Source organism: Aotus nancymaae, unplaced genomic scaffold, assembly GCF_030222135.1.
Source record: "Aotus nancymaae isolate 86718 unplaced genomic scaffold, 86718_ANA_hifiasm-v0.15.2.pri h1tg000033l, whole genome shotgun sequence".
In the NCBI taxonomy this organism is placed as follows: Eukaryota; Metazoa; Chordata; class Mammalia; order Primates; family Aotidae; genus Aotus; species Aotus nancymaae.
The window spans coordinates 56,443,169-56,459,401 of NW_026988447.1; the positions used below are offsets into that span (position 1 = coordinate 56,443,169).

General features: G+C 37.3%; 1 protein-coding gene across 1 annotated transcript in view; it reads left to right on the forward strand.

The window, feature by feature from the left end:
- Nucleotides 1-16,233, forward strand: part of COL25A1 (collagen type XXV alpha 1 chain) — a 510,463-nt gene that overhangs the window by 370,219 nt on the left and 124,011 nt on the right. Inside the window, exons 8-10 of the mRNA XM_064384022.1 lie at nt 2,727-2,798; nt 3,534-3,641; nt 6,011-6,046. Coding sequence (XP_064240092.1) covers nt 2,727-2,798; nt 3,534-3,641; nt 6,011-6,046 — 216 coding nt within the window. The remainder of the gene's footprint in view (nt 1-2,726; nt 2,799-3,533; nt 3,642-6,010; nt 6,047-16,233) is intronic.

The window sequence follows — 16,233 nt, forward strand, 5'->3', positions numbered from 1 at the left end:
AGAGAAGAAAAAGAGGACATAGGTCACCTCGAAACTACACAGCCACTTAATAGCCTTATCAGAACAAACCTGGCAAGAGAGAGAAGATTTTCTCGATTTTGCTTCCTGAGAAGTTGTAGTACTGAAGACTGAGAATCAAAGCCATTGGGGCTGAAGAAATGTCTTCAGACTGCACACTAATTTTACTGCCTCTCTTAAAAAGAAAAACATATCTCTAATGTGAGGAATGTGGAGAGAAAATATCCACAAAACTAATAAAATTAAAAATCTTGAAATTTTCTAGGCTTTCCTAAAAATATCTGCAAGTTAAATTTGGGTGGGAAGAGGGAAAGGGCAGGAGGGTGCCCAGGCCGTGTATTGCAGTGGTTGTTGTTTATTTTATTTGTATGGTAAACATGTTCTGTGGTTTTTTTGGGGGGGTAGGGTGAGAGAATGAAAGTCTTTAGTTTCACATGTTCTTAGAAAAGAAATAGAACAAAGACAAAATTTCTCTCTCAGACTTACCCAATTGATAACGCCTGTGAGGAGGAATTAGTACGAGTTATTGAAGAATGACTCTCTAAAACATCTCTCCCCTGTTCTCTTTGGATAAGGAATTCAAAACTGCTTTTCTGCATTAAGGGGTTGTGTGAACTGTCAAGTTCTTTTGGAAAAGTTATGTGACAGAAGTGATTACTGCAGAGTGTGGCCATAAATCCCCCTGACATGAAATACACATGTTGTAAGAGACAGATTTGCATCCACCACCTCTGCATGAATTCCTGAAACAGGAGAGATCTGAGATTCGTCACATGATTGGAGAGAGAAATTTTGATATGTGGGTGGCCAGACTCTATTTTGTGAGGTGCACTGTGTTTATTCTGGGGAATAAGTCTGATCTGATGACAAAATTTTGTTCCCTGTTGTTGTCCAAAAAAGAATTAATACATGTATTGTATGTCCTGAGTTGTAAACAGAATGTCAACGGAAGGAAATTACAGTGTTGTTTTCGTAACAGCGTCTACAGTTATCTCCATTTTGGACTAACATTTTGTAATTAAGATGTTGCAATTTTGTAAGTAAGATTCCAGAAATATTCCATGTAGCAAACTCGTACCCTCTGTGGACACAGATCCCATTGTACCTGCCCCAGGCTCAGTGACAATGAGCTATCACTCTCCCCATTCCATGTTTTAAGAAATGATTGGTTTGGCTGGGCATGGTGGTTCACACCTATAATCCCAGCACTTTGAGAGGCCAAGGCGGACAGATCACTTGAGGTCAGAAGGTCAAGACAAGCCTGGCCAACATAGTGAAACCCTGTCTCTACTGAAAATACAAAAATTAGCTGGGCATAGTGGTGTATGCCTATAATCCCAGCTACTTGGCAGGCTGAGACAGAATCACTTGAATGCAGGAGGTGGAGGCTTCAGTGAACTGAGATTGTGCCACTGCACTCCAGCCTAGGTGACAGAGCAAGACTCTGTCTTTAAAAAAAAAAAACAAAAAAAAAACTGGTCGGCCGTGGTGGCTCATGCCTGTAATCCCAGCACTTTGGGAGGCCAAGGCAGTTGGATCACTTGAGGTCAGGAGTTCGAGACCAGCCTGGCGAACCTGGTGAAACCCTGCCTCTACTAAAAATACAAAAATTAGCAGGGCATGGTGGTGCATGCCTGTAATCCCAGCTACTAGGGAAGCTGAGGCAGGAAGTGGAGGTTGAGACTTCGTCCAAAAAAAGAAAAGGTTTATTTTGGGGTCTCAAGTATCTAATTTTGTTTATGGTGTGTCAGACAAGGCAAGACTTAGAGCCAGGAAAGGGAGACACTAGGTATGTGCTTGTTTTGTTTGTCCCCCAGTGAAATGTCTGTGTGACGTTTTATGTCGTGTTGTTTTGGTGCTGTGCTACGTCCATAGGGCCTGCCAGGCTTCCCCACAGTTGCTGCCCTGCACAGTAATCAGATCCTCACCGTCAAGGTTTGTGGTTGTCACCTATGCCTGCATAGTCAGAGCTGCAATCAGCATAAGCGTGAGCAGGAACCATTTAATTGGCTTGCCGAGCCCGTTAGCTTCCTCTCATCATATATATCAAGTTATTGGGCACTTGGGACCCCACTTGCATCAGTGAGGTCAAATGTCTATTAAGAGGGTGTATTCTGAGCATACTTGAGAGGAGGATATTAACGTCAAGCAGGTACTGTGAAGAGAGGTGGGCATAACGATCTAGAACCATACCACGCCTTGATGGCTTAATTTGCATGCATTTTAATGCTCTGTAATATTTTTCTGGTCAATTAAATAATCCTAAGTACTCTCTCTGGACTTCGGGCATCAATAAAACGGCAGTCGAGTTCATGCCACATTATGCTGGTTGACAAGTCTGACGGAAATGGAACTGGCATTTCGTCTCTAGACTTTCTTCTCAGAGTGAAGAGTGCAGGGGTGCACCTGCTTTCCTGCTTCTGGGAATAAACTACATTAAAAAGATCCAACATCCACAGCAAAATGATGGGGCACAAAAAATGTTCATTGCTACTGAAGATATCTGGTTTCACCATCCCATTTCAGGATGATGTTTCTTTCAAGAAGAGCCAGTGGGTCTAATGTTAGACATAAGTGCCAGTTCTATTTTTTTAAATCATTATAAGTCTAATGTGTATATCTTTATTTCTTTCTTGGGGCCTTCTGATGTCTATTCTTCAACTCTCTCATCTCTGAACTTCAACCTTTGACCTCACCTGACTGATCAGATGGTGTTTCCTAAAATCAATCATGGGTTTCTCTCTGCTGATCAGCAGCTCATTAAACGCCGCCTGATTAAGGTAGTGCTTGTTCTTGCTGAAGTCTGATTTCTTCTTTACACAGTGGATATTGCTCTGTGTACTGATTGCTTTACAATTTCTCTCTTATGGGCGGGGTGTGGGTGGCGGGTGGGTATTTATTTGAAAATATCCTCAAGCAAAATTTCATTTAGCAAGCTGCATTTGTTTGAAATGTTAAATGACAGTATCAAAAAAAAAGATATTAAAAGTCTATCCAATTTTTTCTTAGTTAAAAAAATTTAAATTGTAACCACTAACAGATCCAGTTTCTAAGCTTTCCAGCTTGGCTAATTTATAAATTACTATGCCATATGATGGGAACCTCATATGCTTAATTTTATAGGGTATGAAAAAGTAAACACATTTGTCTAACGATAAATGCAGCCATTTTGTTAAATGTGGTGAACGTAACTGATGCAGGGTTGTTATGGATAAAGTAATGCACACGTTTTATACCAGCTCTGACTACAGTGGTAACATATACCCTATTTCCAAGAACTGTAAGTGCTGGTTCCTGAACTGCTTTGATTTTAATAGCATCTACTCAGTCACCCAGCATGAATATTTATTTGCTGCCTGCTGGGAGGCAAATTGCCTACAGGCTTTATATTTGTGACTGTTCTGGTTCTTTTCATAGTGTAAATGTGGATTAGATACAAATTTAAGGTGCTGAAAAGAAGACCTGGGTCTTTATCTTTCATGGTTATTGCTGGTCTGTTCCCTTCTCCATCACAGGGCGACCAAGGACAGGCTGGGCCTCCAGGACCCCCAGGCCCTCCAGGCCCAAGAGGACCACCTGGGGACACAGGGAAAGATGGCCCCCGTGGAATGCCAGGAGTACCCGTGAGTTGCTTTTTGGATCACTTGTTCTCACAAGTTTTGTTTCATGTTAAGGGCTGAGAACTAGGGTGGAGTAGGGTGGTGGGGGCATCAGGTCAGGGGGTCCAGTGAGTGGCGTGGGTTGAGGGAAGTGGGATGATGGGCAAGTCCCCAAGCAGTGCAAGGCACTCCCAGGTGCATTCCTCTTTACCACACAATCCACTGGGGATCCAAGCAAACCACTAGAGGCACCTGGAGGCAGCCACTACACTGTTTTTAGGCCTCAAGAAGTCTGTGATTGGAGTTGCCCGACCCCATTTGTCTCTTCATTGCCATAGTGTGCACTAGGGCCTTTGGTTTAAATGGGAGATTCATTTGAAAAACTAAGTAGGAGACTAATAACATTTTCCAAAGGTTCAAGATCAGACCGATAAAGTTCTATGCTATTTATGGAAAGTAGAGGAAGTGAAATGTTCCAGTATTTAATCCCTTATAAATAACCTGAACCTCCAAAATTGCTAAAAACCATAAAATGAATGATTAAAACATCAGTAGGTATGGTTTAAATGTCATTTGTCTTTTGTATGTAAGGCATATTCATAGAAATAATTTGAAAGCAATCTCAATATTTGGCTACTAAGTTTGGCCAAGTGTCAATGATATAGTAGTAAAAGGCAGAAGATAAATGGTTTGGTTTCATAGAGGCAATCCAGCAATTTAAAGAAATATATGGAAAAGGTCAAAAATTTTAGATTTATTTTATGACTTTAGGACTAGAAATTAAGATTTATTACTGGATTAAATTATTTTTTCAATATATTTATTTAACAAATTATTTTCATTGTTTTTTTGTAGTACATAATAATAATGAAAATATTTATTGCCAAAGCAGAACATTTTGAAAATAAGACCAAAAAGAAAAAAATAAAAATTTACAATAGTCATTAATGTTTTGGTATATTTTCTTTCATTTTTATATGCATATATTTATGCATTTTTAAAAAGAATGACTCTTTATAAGAATATAGCATACTTTAGAACTTCTGAGACAGCCTCATAAGCCCATATCCCTTTCTAAAAACTGCTGTGAATTCACTGATATAAAATGAGGAATGGTCGACCTTTCAACATATGATTTGCTAGTTGTTAGGACTGCTTTCACTCAACCTTCAAAGACAATAGTTGAATTCTGTAACTGTCTTCTAATGCCTCACTTTTCCTCATAATGATATTCCAAAAGGCAGAGACAGCTACAGCTTTAGGGCTAAAGTTCTCCCATTGATTGCTGGTTGCCAACAGAAGTAGAATGAGTGTCTCTCAAAAAGTAGTTAAAACCATTTTGATGGTAAAACGTTAGTCAGATCATTGAGCATTGTGTACTATACTCAAATTCAAAATAGAAATTACCTTTATAAAAACAAAAGTAAAGGTAAGGTATAACAAATCACACAATCCAAAATTATATCATTATTTAAATGAACATAGTTAATTCATGTAAGTAAGAAATGGAGCTTTCTATACATAGGACAAATTAACTTGTTTTGAAATTGTCAAACATATAACTTGAACTGTATATAGTCTCAGAGTTTATTTATATATACTATGATGACTGCTAGAAAAAGTTTTTTGTGTGTGCAATGAGGTCTTTGCTATGTTGCCCAAGCTGTAGTGTGGTGGCTATTCACAGGTGCCATGATAACACACTATAGCCTGGAAGTCCTGGGCTCAAGAAATTCCCCTGCCTCGGCCTCCCAAATAGCTGAGATTACAGGCATGTCATCATGCCTTGCTAGAAAAAGACTATAAAAATAAACTGTAGAATACTTATTTTGAAAGACCAGCAATATCTACATTTATAGGCTTAAGACAAAAAATATTTTTAGCCAATGACTATCCTTAAGACAATAAAACATGATAATTCTAAATCCATTTGAATATAAGGAAATGATAGTAATGTCATGATATAGTGCAATTTTCTCTATCAAATTTAATCGAACGTGTTACTTCAGCCATTATTAATTCAGGAAGACCAAAATTTAAAATCAGTCTCTGCTCATTTTATTATTTAACTCTAGTACGAAGAGCAGTTATCTTTCTGTCCTATGTATGAAAGTTCTGAGTTTTCCTAAAGAAGACACCGTGTCATTATCTTTGTGTCACCCTAAAGAAGACGTGATAATCTGGACTAATTTTATTAAACCCTAAATTTGTGAAGTTTGTTTGTAGAAGGGAAATCAGCTCTCTTTTAATGTGCTGCATTCCTCTATTTAACCTGAAGGAATATACTTGATATTTACATGCCCCAACGGGTATAGGGAAAAAGAAAAAAAAATGTTTAAGGGTTTTAAAAAAATGCTTACAGCATTACTAAAATTATCCTATTCTTTTTTAAGGGTGAACCAGGAAAACCAGGAGAACAAGGCTTGATGGCAAGTATCTCAATTTATCTTTTTCTATACTAAGCCAGGTTATTTAAAACTGTGGTCAAGATTATGTGTGACAGATGTATCTGTGATATGACAGACTATAATAAAGAAAATTAGTAAAAGTTAAAAGTAACACGGCCTATCTACTACATGTATCTACTACATGCTAAGTGTCATAAGACTACATATCTACATTGGTGATGCAGGAGAAAAAGAAAGAGATTCCAGGTGTGGGGAGCGACAGAGACTCTGGAGGTCAAAGGAGATGCTTTAGTTAATGACTCTGCTGTAAGAGAGATTAAATTTAGGGGCATGCCTATTAGCTTAAATAGAAATAGAAATTCCATTTTCAAAGGGATCAGGTCTGACTACATTAATTAGCACAGCAAACTTTGCAAAATGATTCAAAGAGTTATTTCACTGTTGTAAAATAGTTGTGGCCTTTGGTTTTCTGTCATTAAAAAAAAAAAATCGTCCTGAAATGATTCCACATGGACTTACTCATAGACAAACAAGTCCCAATTCCCCATGATTTGCTTATCTTTTGCTGGTAGAAAAGATGTTTAGTCAGGTTGATGAGTCGGAAAGAGTAGAATTCCTTCAACCTACCTCTTCCTGTCCCCTTCTCTCTGTCTCTTGAGCTGCCTCTCTAATCTATGTTATGAAATGAACACTATTGGGAAGCACAGGGTAACTCTCTAATAACCTAAATGCCTGAGAACAGCTCACACTCATCCTGGATACTGAAGGAGTGAGCCCAGAGATTGCCAGAAAGCTGGCAGGTAACCACAGTCATCTTGACACTGTCCATCCTGCAAAATGTTTGGCATGCAGCATGCAGATTTTCAAAGTGTAAAATTTAGACCGGGCATGGGGGCTCATACCTGTCATCTTAGCACTTTGAGGCCAGGGTGGGAGGATCACTTGAGCCCAGGAGTTTGAGACTAGCCTAGATAACATGATGAGACCCTGTCTCTAAATGTATATATACATATATATATATATGTATATATACACACACACATACACACACACACACATACACATGTATATATATGTACACACAGACACACACATATTCTAAATAAATATATATATATATAATTAAAAAACAGGTCCTAGTGAAACTAATGCATAGGGTCAGGAACAAACAAGTCTTCCCTGGGCTTGAGATGCATTCAGCAGCTCTCCCAGGGAGTCAGCTGTAGGTGGAGCTGCCTTTGCAGGAGCCCTGGTGAAAGGAAAGCACGCTGGGTCCAGGTATCACCCACTGCCTGGAAATTCTCTGTTCCTGACCTGTAATATCAAAATACACATTTGATACAGATAATTTTTCAGTACTATAATGGATTTTTTAAAAAAGGAAAAAAGTGGAAGGAACGGGAAAAAGACCATATGTAAAACTTAAACAAAACCTTTGTCATCAGTGGTAACTGCATAGAAGTGTAGCATTAGCTCTCAGTGGTATGGAGTTACAGAGTATGAAGAATTCTGGGAGAGAGACATTATAAATCTTGCAATTACTTTAAGCAATTGAAGGTATATGTAATTTTTTTCCTGGAAAATGGTGAAAACACATTCTTCCCATATATTCTTATATTGAAAGCTACGTGGGCTTCTCAGGAGGCTTTGTTTGTCCCCAGGTGTGCACAGATTACTCAGATTTTTATTGCTGGCCTTGGCTTTCTTGTCTAATGCCCAACACAGCATCCTAATATACAGTGTTCTAAAATAAAATAGATATATTTTTTAAAAATTCTTATCTTCCTTGAATTTACATATGCTCTCTAAGATATATTATGTGACTAACAATATAATCTCATTTTCCTACCATTCCCAGTTTGACAGAGTTGAATACAAATGTTTGACCTGATCCTAAATCACCTGCATTATTATCTTAGTGTGCTCCAATTCCCATTTCATATCAAAACTTTCTCCGGTGAAATAATACTGGATTTTTTTTTCTACAAACTTTTCTTCACTCTTTAAACTCTCATGATTTAGTTCATGTTCTTATTTTTTAAATGCATTTAAGAAACCTAATGCAAATCACAAATGTTTCAAGGATATGGATATTAAATGATCTAAATGGCATTTTAAAATTACTGTTTTTAAAGATGTAAGATTCTTTTCAAAGAGGAAACTTCTTTAATATATATAAAGAAAGGTAGACAAATTATAGTGTATATCCCAGTGAATTTTCACCAAGTGAACATAACTATGTAAAAACCAGATCAAGAACGAGGACATTATCTTAAACCCTCCTTTACCCCCATTACCATCCCAGAGGTAACCACCATCCTGACTTCTGTCACTATACATTAGTTTTGCCTACATTTGAATTTTATAGTAATCAAATCCTACCGTATGTACACTTTTGTGTCTGGCTTCTTTCATTCAACATTATATTTGTGAGATCATCTACCTCTGTCTTAATGGCTTTCACAGCTTGTTTAAAAAAATAAGAGGAAGAACCATATTTCCTTGACTACCCCGTTAAAACTGCATCATTCTGATAGCAGTAATGAATGAATGTCTGTCTGACCTTGGGCAAGTCACTTAACCTCTCAATTTCTCATCTGTGAAGAAAGGATAGCAATACCCTCTCTGACTGCCTTAAAAGGTTGCCAAAGACAATTCAATAAATTAGGGGAAAGCACTTTAAAACATATAATGAAGAACTATATGACTATGTTGTTATTATTATCACTCAATTGTTCTCTCTAGAGTAAATTACAGGTGAGTGTGGATTTATATAACAGATGTATTCCTGCAGAGTTTTGTCTAAATCAGATTTTCTTATATCAACATATTTTGAATGTGCCAGGGAATTTTGCTGTTTAAAGAAATCCTATTCAGAATCTTTCTATAAATCAGTATAATCCCCTAATTCAGCTAACTGAATTTCTATATTTTATGTTTCCTTAACATGAAATATTTCTCCAATCTAAAAATCTATCTTTTTAAAAAGAAATAATGATTTGTTAACTTGAATAGCACCTATATGTTTTAACTCATATCAAAGAGAGAAGAGGATGCTAGAAATATAACTGCAATTTTAATGAGGAGGAAATTTTTCTTAGAAACTTAGAAATTTTCTTTCACACATTGTGTGTGTGTGTGTGTGTGTGTGTGTGTGTGTGTATGTCCATGAACTTGAAATCTGGTAGGGAGAAAAGTATATTGTATCAGTCGTTCTGGTTTTAGAACTACTTAGTGGTGTATAACTATAGTCTGTGATCCTTTTTACTGATCTATAAAAGGTAAGTAATAATTCCTCTTCTACTCCTCTCACTGAGTTATGGTAAGAAGCAAGTGAAATGATAATATGAAATATTTTATGAACCACAAAGAGTTCCATAAATGAGAAGTATTGCCATTAAAACAAATGTCTGGTGATATAACTTGGCATACAGAAAGGCTGCTCTAAGAAATGTAAGGACGAAGAACAGTTGAATAATAGCTACCAACTAAATCACAACATGTCAAATCCTGCAATCGAGTGTAATTTATTGCTTTTGTCCTATGTTTTTGCCTTCCTCTCCTGTACATCATATCATCTTCCATTATCAATTTTTCATAACATTCCGCTTGTCACCCACTTATTAAGACAAACAAAACATAATAAGTACCACTGCTCTCATCTTTTTCACATTATGTAAACCCCACTCCACTTGTTGGTTTGTGTCATGGAGGAGTGCTTGCTTACATAAGGGTCTTAAGAGGCACTAGAGAATTGTTATAAATTTAAAATGTCTCTGATGATGAAATGAAGAAGCTAGAAACAATCTAAAATTAGCTCTTGCAAAAGTGTTTATGAGTGTATCAGGTAGGGAATTAGTTTTCATAATCTGAGATATATAGTTTATATTGCAGAAGTAACCATCTGAAGATTAACAGCATCTATGATAGAATGAAAAAGAAAACCTGCAGCTCACGCAGTTCCATATTTATTTAACCCTGCCATACATCTATTCTGTAAACATGACCTTTGAGTTTTCCGAGAAGTTCAGGATGAGCTTTTGAAACGCAGTTCTTGCACTTAAATAAATTTGACTACACCTAAATAAGAACTGCTGTATCTTATAAAAGTAGGCCAAAGAATGAAAGAAAGGAATGAACATAGTTGGAAGTGATCACGTTCTGAATCCTAGTACAAATGATCTTTATCTTTCAGTTCTTCAGAAATGCAAATGGTTGTTAAAATAGTATTTTAATAGGTATCTTTCCTTTTGATATTCTGTTTCTTTCTTTGACAAATGCAGAAATTTTCAAAAGCATGAAAGGTAGATGGTATTTTAAAAAATATGCCAAATAGTGGCCGGGTGCGATGGCTCACACCTGTAATCTCAGCACTTTGGGAGGATGAGGCTGGCGGATCACAAGGTCAGGAGTTTGAGACCAGCTTGGCCAACATGGTGAAACCCCGTCTCTACTAAAAACACAAAAATTAGCCGGGCATGGTGGTATGTGCCTGTAATCCCAGCTACTCAGGAAGCTGAGGCAGGAGAATCGCTTGAGCCCTGGAGGCAGAGATTGCAGTGAGCTGAGATTGAGATTGCACCACTGCATTCCAGCCTGGGCAACAAAGCAAGACTCTGTCTCCAAATATATATATATATATATACACATACACACATATACATACACACACACACACACTAGCTCCAGTTTTATATATACTATTTTTTGTTCCAAGTTGTCTATATCCAAAGTTTCAGAGACCAATTTCCTGTTCTGAAGTTCTTTATTCCTTTCTTCCCCTCCCCTACATATATATATAAGCTCCATAACATATTCATTTATCTTGTACTGAATGATAAGAATACTTACAATGTTCCTCATTGGGTCCCGGTTGTATCTGAGAGTTCAAAACTCAGAAACATTACCTGTTGTAGTGTCTTAAAGTGAAATTTGGACATCTGTCCAAACAGTTTACAGATATTTTTAGTTGATTTTCATTTTACCTGCAAACACATTTAATACATTTAGATCCAGTGAATATAATGTTTTTAAAAAATATTAGTCAATAACATAAGCATGAAAATGTTTCCGTTGCATTTAAAATAAAAATGAAGGAACCAGTATGTGAAGGTTTACTTTAAATATGTTCAATTTATAATGCATTGCTATCCCACGGCTTTGATAAAACTCATGGTATTCCTTCATTGTGCTTTGATCTGCTTGCTGTCTTGATCAGCAGAGGGCAGACACTGGAGACAACAGCAGACTTCCTGATTTGGATCTGGCAGAGGAAGCAAAACCCCCAAACCTTCAAATCACAAATAACAAAAATGACGGAAATCATCTTACTGTAGTTATTAGACTAGATTTTGACAAGAAAGTCTTGTTTGGTAAAACTGCATGTCCTTCAGTTGCGCACACTCCCTGCTGAGATGCCTTCGCAACCATTCTAATCCTTTATCAGCCTCCCTTAATCTGATTGTCCATGAAGTACATGTAAATGGCACACCTGCAGGGCTCTGCCCACCTCCTTGGCGCTTTTGCCCAGAGCCTGTAGTGCGGTTTTTCAAATGGACCGGAGAAAGTAGACAAGTGATGCCTTCTATTTCTGGTGCTGCCCCACCGCCCCTTCCAGGGAGTCCTGCCATAGAATTAACACAGTGGAGCTATGTCTTCTCAGCCTGGTAGGGGGGATCCAGCTCTGTGTTGATACTTGTGTGCACAGACTTCTCTAGAGGTGTCTAAAGGTCACTTAGTGAGGTGATAGGAAGGAACATTTGACTTTCCTTTGAAGCTGGTTCTGTCTCCTAGAAACAAAATGTCCACTTGGGGAGCATTTTCAACTGATTTAGAAGCATGATTATGTAAAAGAAAGACAGTCTCAACAGCTGGGTAGATGATGCTGTCTATATTCCTCTCTCATTACTTCATTTTGTTTTCCTTAATGACCTCTAGGCTGTGAATCAGCTCTATTATTAACTATCTTTGCAGTGGTTCTAGTTCAGGGTCTAATAAACTCTATCATTTGGACAAATTAAGGTATCTAAGCCTTAGATGCCCATCTGTAAAGAATGGTGAAACTAAACAGCATGAGTTCCCTTCCGATTCTAAAGTCCCGTCATTCTACTCTGTTTCCATTATGAATGCACAGATGCATATTATATGTATCTATTATATATGTTCTGTAAAATAGAAAATCAATGGACAGTCATATGCTAAGCTTTTAATAGAAGAAAGTCTTAAAAATTGTCTTTCTCCAAAACCGTAATCAGCTTCTCTAGTTGCCACTTCTTCTAACTTTAGAATCCAGCTTATTATAGCTCTACTGAAGCGAAATATGTGACTCTTGTTTGAGAATATTAAGTTATAATTGATCTCATCAACTTTTCATATTTTATCATTAGATAAAGAAGAAACTTTTTAAAATAAAGCCTGTTTGAATGTGCTTTACATTTGCAGATTTAGGGCAAATGTTCAAATTTTAGGGCAAGAGGAAAAATGGGAGTCTTTATACAAAATGTCTAAATATTTAAGTTATAAACCAACTTAATAAAACTATTCAGTAAAATATACTTTATCCTCTAACCTTTACAGACATATTCTCGTGATGACTTGGAAAGTTCAAATCCAGAATTCTTGCACTCCTTGGCGTTCAAAGCCACAGTGTGGTGACGTGAGGAGAGCTGTAACTAGCCCTAGCCCTTGGCCTGCTTCCCTTCTTTCCCACACTTTCCTCTATTCTTCAGCTTTATAACACTCAAGCTCTAAATTTATAAGAATCAAGATCGTGGATGCTCATAGGACCAAATTTCATCTACACCCCTCAAAATACCCATCTCTTTGCTTTCTCTTCCAATTTGTTGTGGTGCACACCAGTGGTATGGTTCACCTTCAGGAGAACAGGCCTGGGAAGGGACAACACAGAGTCTTTGAAGTGAGCTCAAGTCATTGAGGCAGAGAATTCTGGAGTCCTTAGTACCTGAAGGTCAGGTGGCTGGAGGGTAGGAGGGCTGAGGGTGGAAGGTGTGTGTACAGATGAGCATGTTTTCTTAGACTCACGGATTCCTAACCCCCTGGGAAGTACAACCAGAAAAGAGCCCTTTACAGTATGGGCCCCAAGGCAAAAACCTTCTTGCCGGATCTAAGGGAAGTACAGGATCCCTATGTCTGAGTGGAGCCTTAAGAAAGAAATAGCCTTCTGCTTAATCACCTCCTTTGAGAAAATCTCACACATGCTTACACTTTCACACTCCCCCAAGCTAAGTTAGAAGCTGTCTTCTCCCCTCCTCCACAGCATTTATCACATCATATAATAGTTGTTGGTACTTAGTGTGTTTAATAAACAGAGTGATTGAATGATATGAATTAATCAATTGATAAATCAGGCCCTTATACAAAGAAATTATCTTTATATATTTCTCCCAATTGATTATACATTACTCCCCAAGGGTAGGATGGGGTAGGACAAATCCAACAAAATTACACAAAATTGCTCTTCTTCTTTTTTTGTTTTGTTTTAGAGATAGGGTCTTGCTCTGTCATGTGGGTTGCAGTACAGTGGCATGATCATGGCTCACTGCAGCCTCAAACTCCTGGGCTCAAGGAATCCTCCTGCCTCAGCCTCCCAAGTTGCTAGGACTCAGGCATGCACCACCACACCTGGATTTTTTAAATTTTTATTTTTTATATAGACGGAGTCTTGTCATATTGCCCAGGCTTCAAACAATCCTCTTGCCTGGGCCTCCCAAAGTTTTGGGATTATGGGTATGAGTCACCATGCCCGCCTGCATCTTTTTATAGTTATATATGTATTATAGATTATTTAGAATACATATGTGCTTACAGATATACATGTTATAACTAAAAGGATGATTTTCATGAGGACAATGGAAAAGCAATTGTATCAATTTCTAGTCACGCCAGCTGGGTGGCTCACGGTGGCTCACACCTGCAATCCCAGCACTTTGGGATGCCGAGATGGGTGGATTACCTGAGGTCAGAAGTTTGAGAGCAGCCTGGCCAACATGGTAAAACCCCATCTCTACTAAAAATACAAAAAATTAGCCGGGCATGGTGGTAGGTGCCTGTAATCTTAGCTAAAAAGAAAAAAAAAATTCTAGTCATACCATATGGGTATTTATTAAGTAGGATATAAAAAGTTTAGAAGAAATCTTAGACATCATTTAGCTTAGCGTTTCACAGATAAAGAAACAGTATCAGAGTGAAAAAGTAACTTGGCCAAGGTTACAAAATAGTTAATGGCGGGACCAGACTAGAATCCAATTCACTTGATTTCTGTCTTATGTGTTCTGTTGTCTAGAACTGCACTGTCCCATGCAGTCCCCATTACCCACATATGGCTATTTAAATTTAATTTAAAGTTGGCCAGGCTGAGTGCCTCATGCCTGTGATTCTAGCACTTTGGGAGGCCCAGGTGGGTGGATCACTTGAGCTCAGGAGTTTGAGGCCAGTCTGGGCAACATGGTGAGAACCTATCTCTACAAAAGAAACAAACAAAAATTAGTCAGGTGTGGTGGCTCATGCCTATAGATAGACCCAGCTACTTGTGGGGATGAAACAGGAGGATCGCTTAAGCCTGGAAGGTGGAGGCAGAGGTTGCAGAGAGTCAAGTTCACACCACTGCACTCCAGACTGGGTGATAAAGTAAGTCCCTGTTGCTAAAATAAAATAAAATAAATAAAATTAAAAATTCAGTGTCTAAATATTATGATAGTCACATTTCAAATGCTCATTAGCCTTATGTGATTAGTGGTTATCCATTGGTCTATTATTAATTATCCATTGATCTATTATTAACTACAGAATGTTTCCATTATTATATAGAAAGTTCTATTATTAATAGACAGCACCAATCTATCTAGGTAGAAAACATCTGAATAGGATATGCTACATATTATAATCTTAAATTTAAGACCTTTTTCTGTGGATCATGAGTTATTTAAATTCTAGCCGCCAGTGTTTCTCAGTATTGTTGATTTAAAATAGGAAAAGCACTTACACTGCTTATTGGAAATATTTTTTACTGAGTGTAGTGTAGGGTGATAGGCCTTTGTGAACCATAAATTTGTTTCCTTTATAGTACTCGAGGGAAGTATGTTTAATCACAGAGGGCAGAGAAGCCTGTTAATTTTTCTTTCTTTTCAGATCATTTCCATTTTAGGTTTAGCAATAAGAAACAATTTATTAAATTTTTAGAAGAGATGGAATGAGCTAATTTTAGTGTGTGGATATCTGGCAAGAGGTAATATAGAGTCTCTGTTTTAGAATCTGATAAAAAATAAGGTTTTTATATACCTAGATTTATCTTTAATCTATGGTATTTAAAGCTCAATATTTAGTCTTGGGTTCTGGTTTTGTCAAGTAGTGAGAAAAATGTATTACTTCTTTAATTTCCTGAACTTTAAGAGACCTCCCTTAAAGAGGTCATAGCCTCATGATTATGAGAAACACCAATAAATGAATCATCCTGGTTTAATATTTTCTTCAAAAATTCAGCACATGAGACAGAAAAGTCAGAAAGAATTTACTCTTTTAAAAAATAATTACTGCATGTAGAACTTTTTTTTATCAAATGCTCATGAATAAATATAATGACATGCCATGTTACTAACAGGCTCTGGGTTGTAGAGGAACTTTTTCAAATAATAGAAATTATGAAGTGATATTACTGAAACAAAAATCTCAGATACTTAAACAGAACAACTGTCTCAAAACTGGGAACTCTTTCCAGTGATGGAGGTACGATAGTATAAGTGTTAAAATAATGGTGGAAAGCGAGTAAACAGAATTTAATACTTTTTAAATTCATTCATTCATTGTTTCCATTTAGTCAATAATTATTTATGTGTTAGGCACTAATCCTGACGATGTGAAATATATGGCCTGAGGAAGTCGCTACCTAGTCAAGCGGATTTTTAAAATAGGTAAATATGTTAAAATATAGCCAGTTGAAATTTGCTAAAGAAACACAAAGGGTAGAAACAAGCTTTGTCTGGGTGTGCTGGAGAAGGCTCACAAAGGAAGTGAGTTATGACCGCTGAGCCTTGAAGAATGATTAAGAACTTCACATGAAGACTAATCGGAGAAGGATATAGACTTCTTGGGAAAATATAAATGATGAAGTGTGACTGAAGACAGGATCCATGAAAGACTTGAAACAAGAGATGAGGCTCTCCCTTCTCAGCACTGTCTTGCTCTGTTCTTGT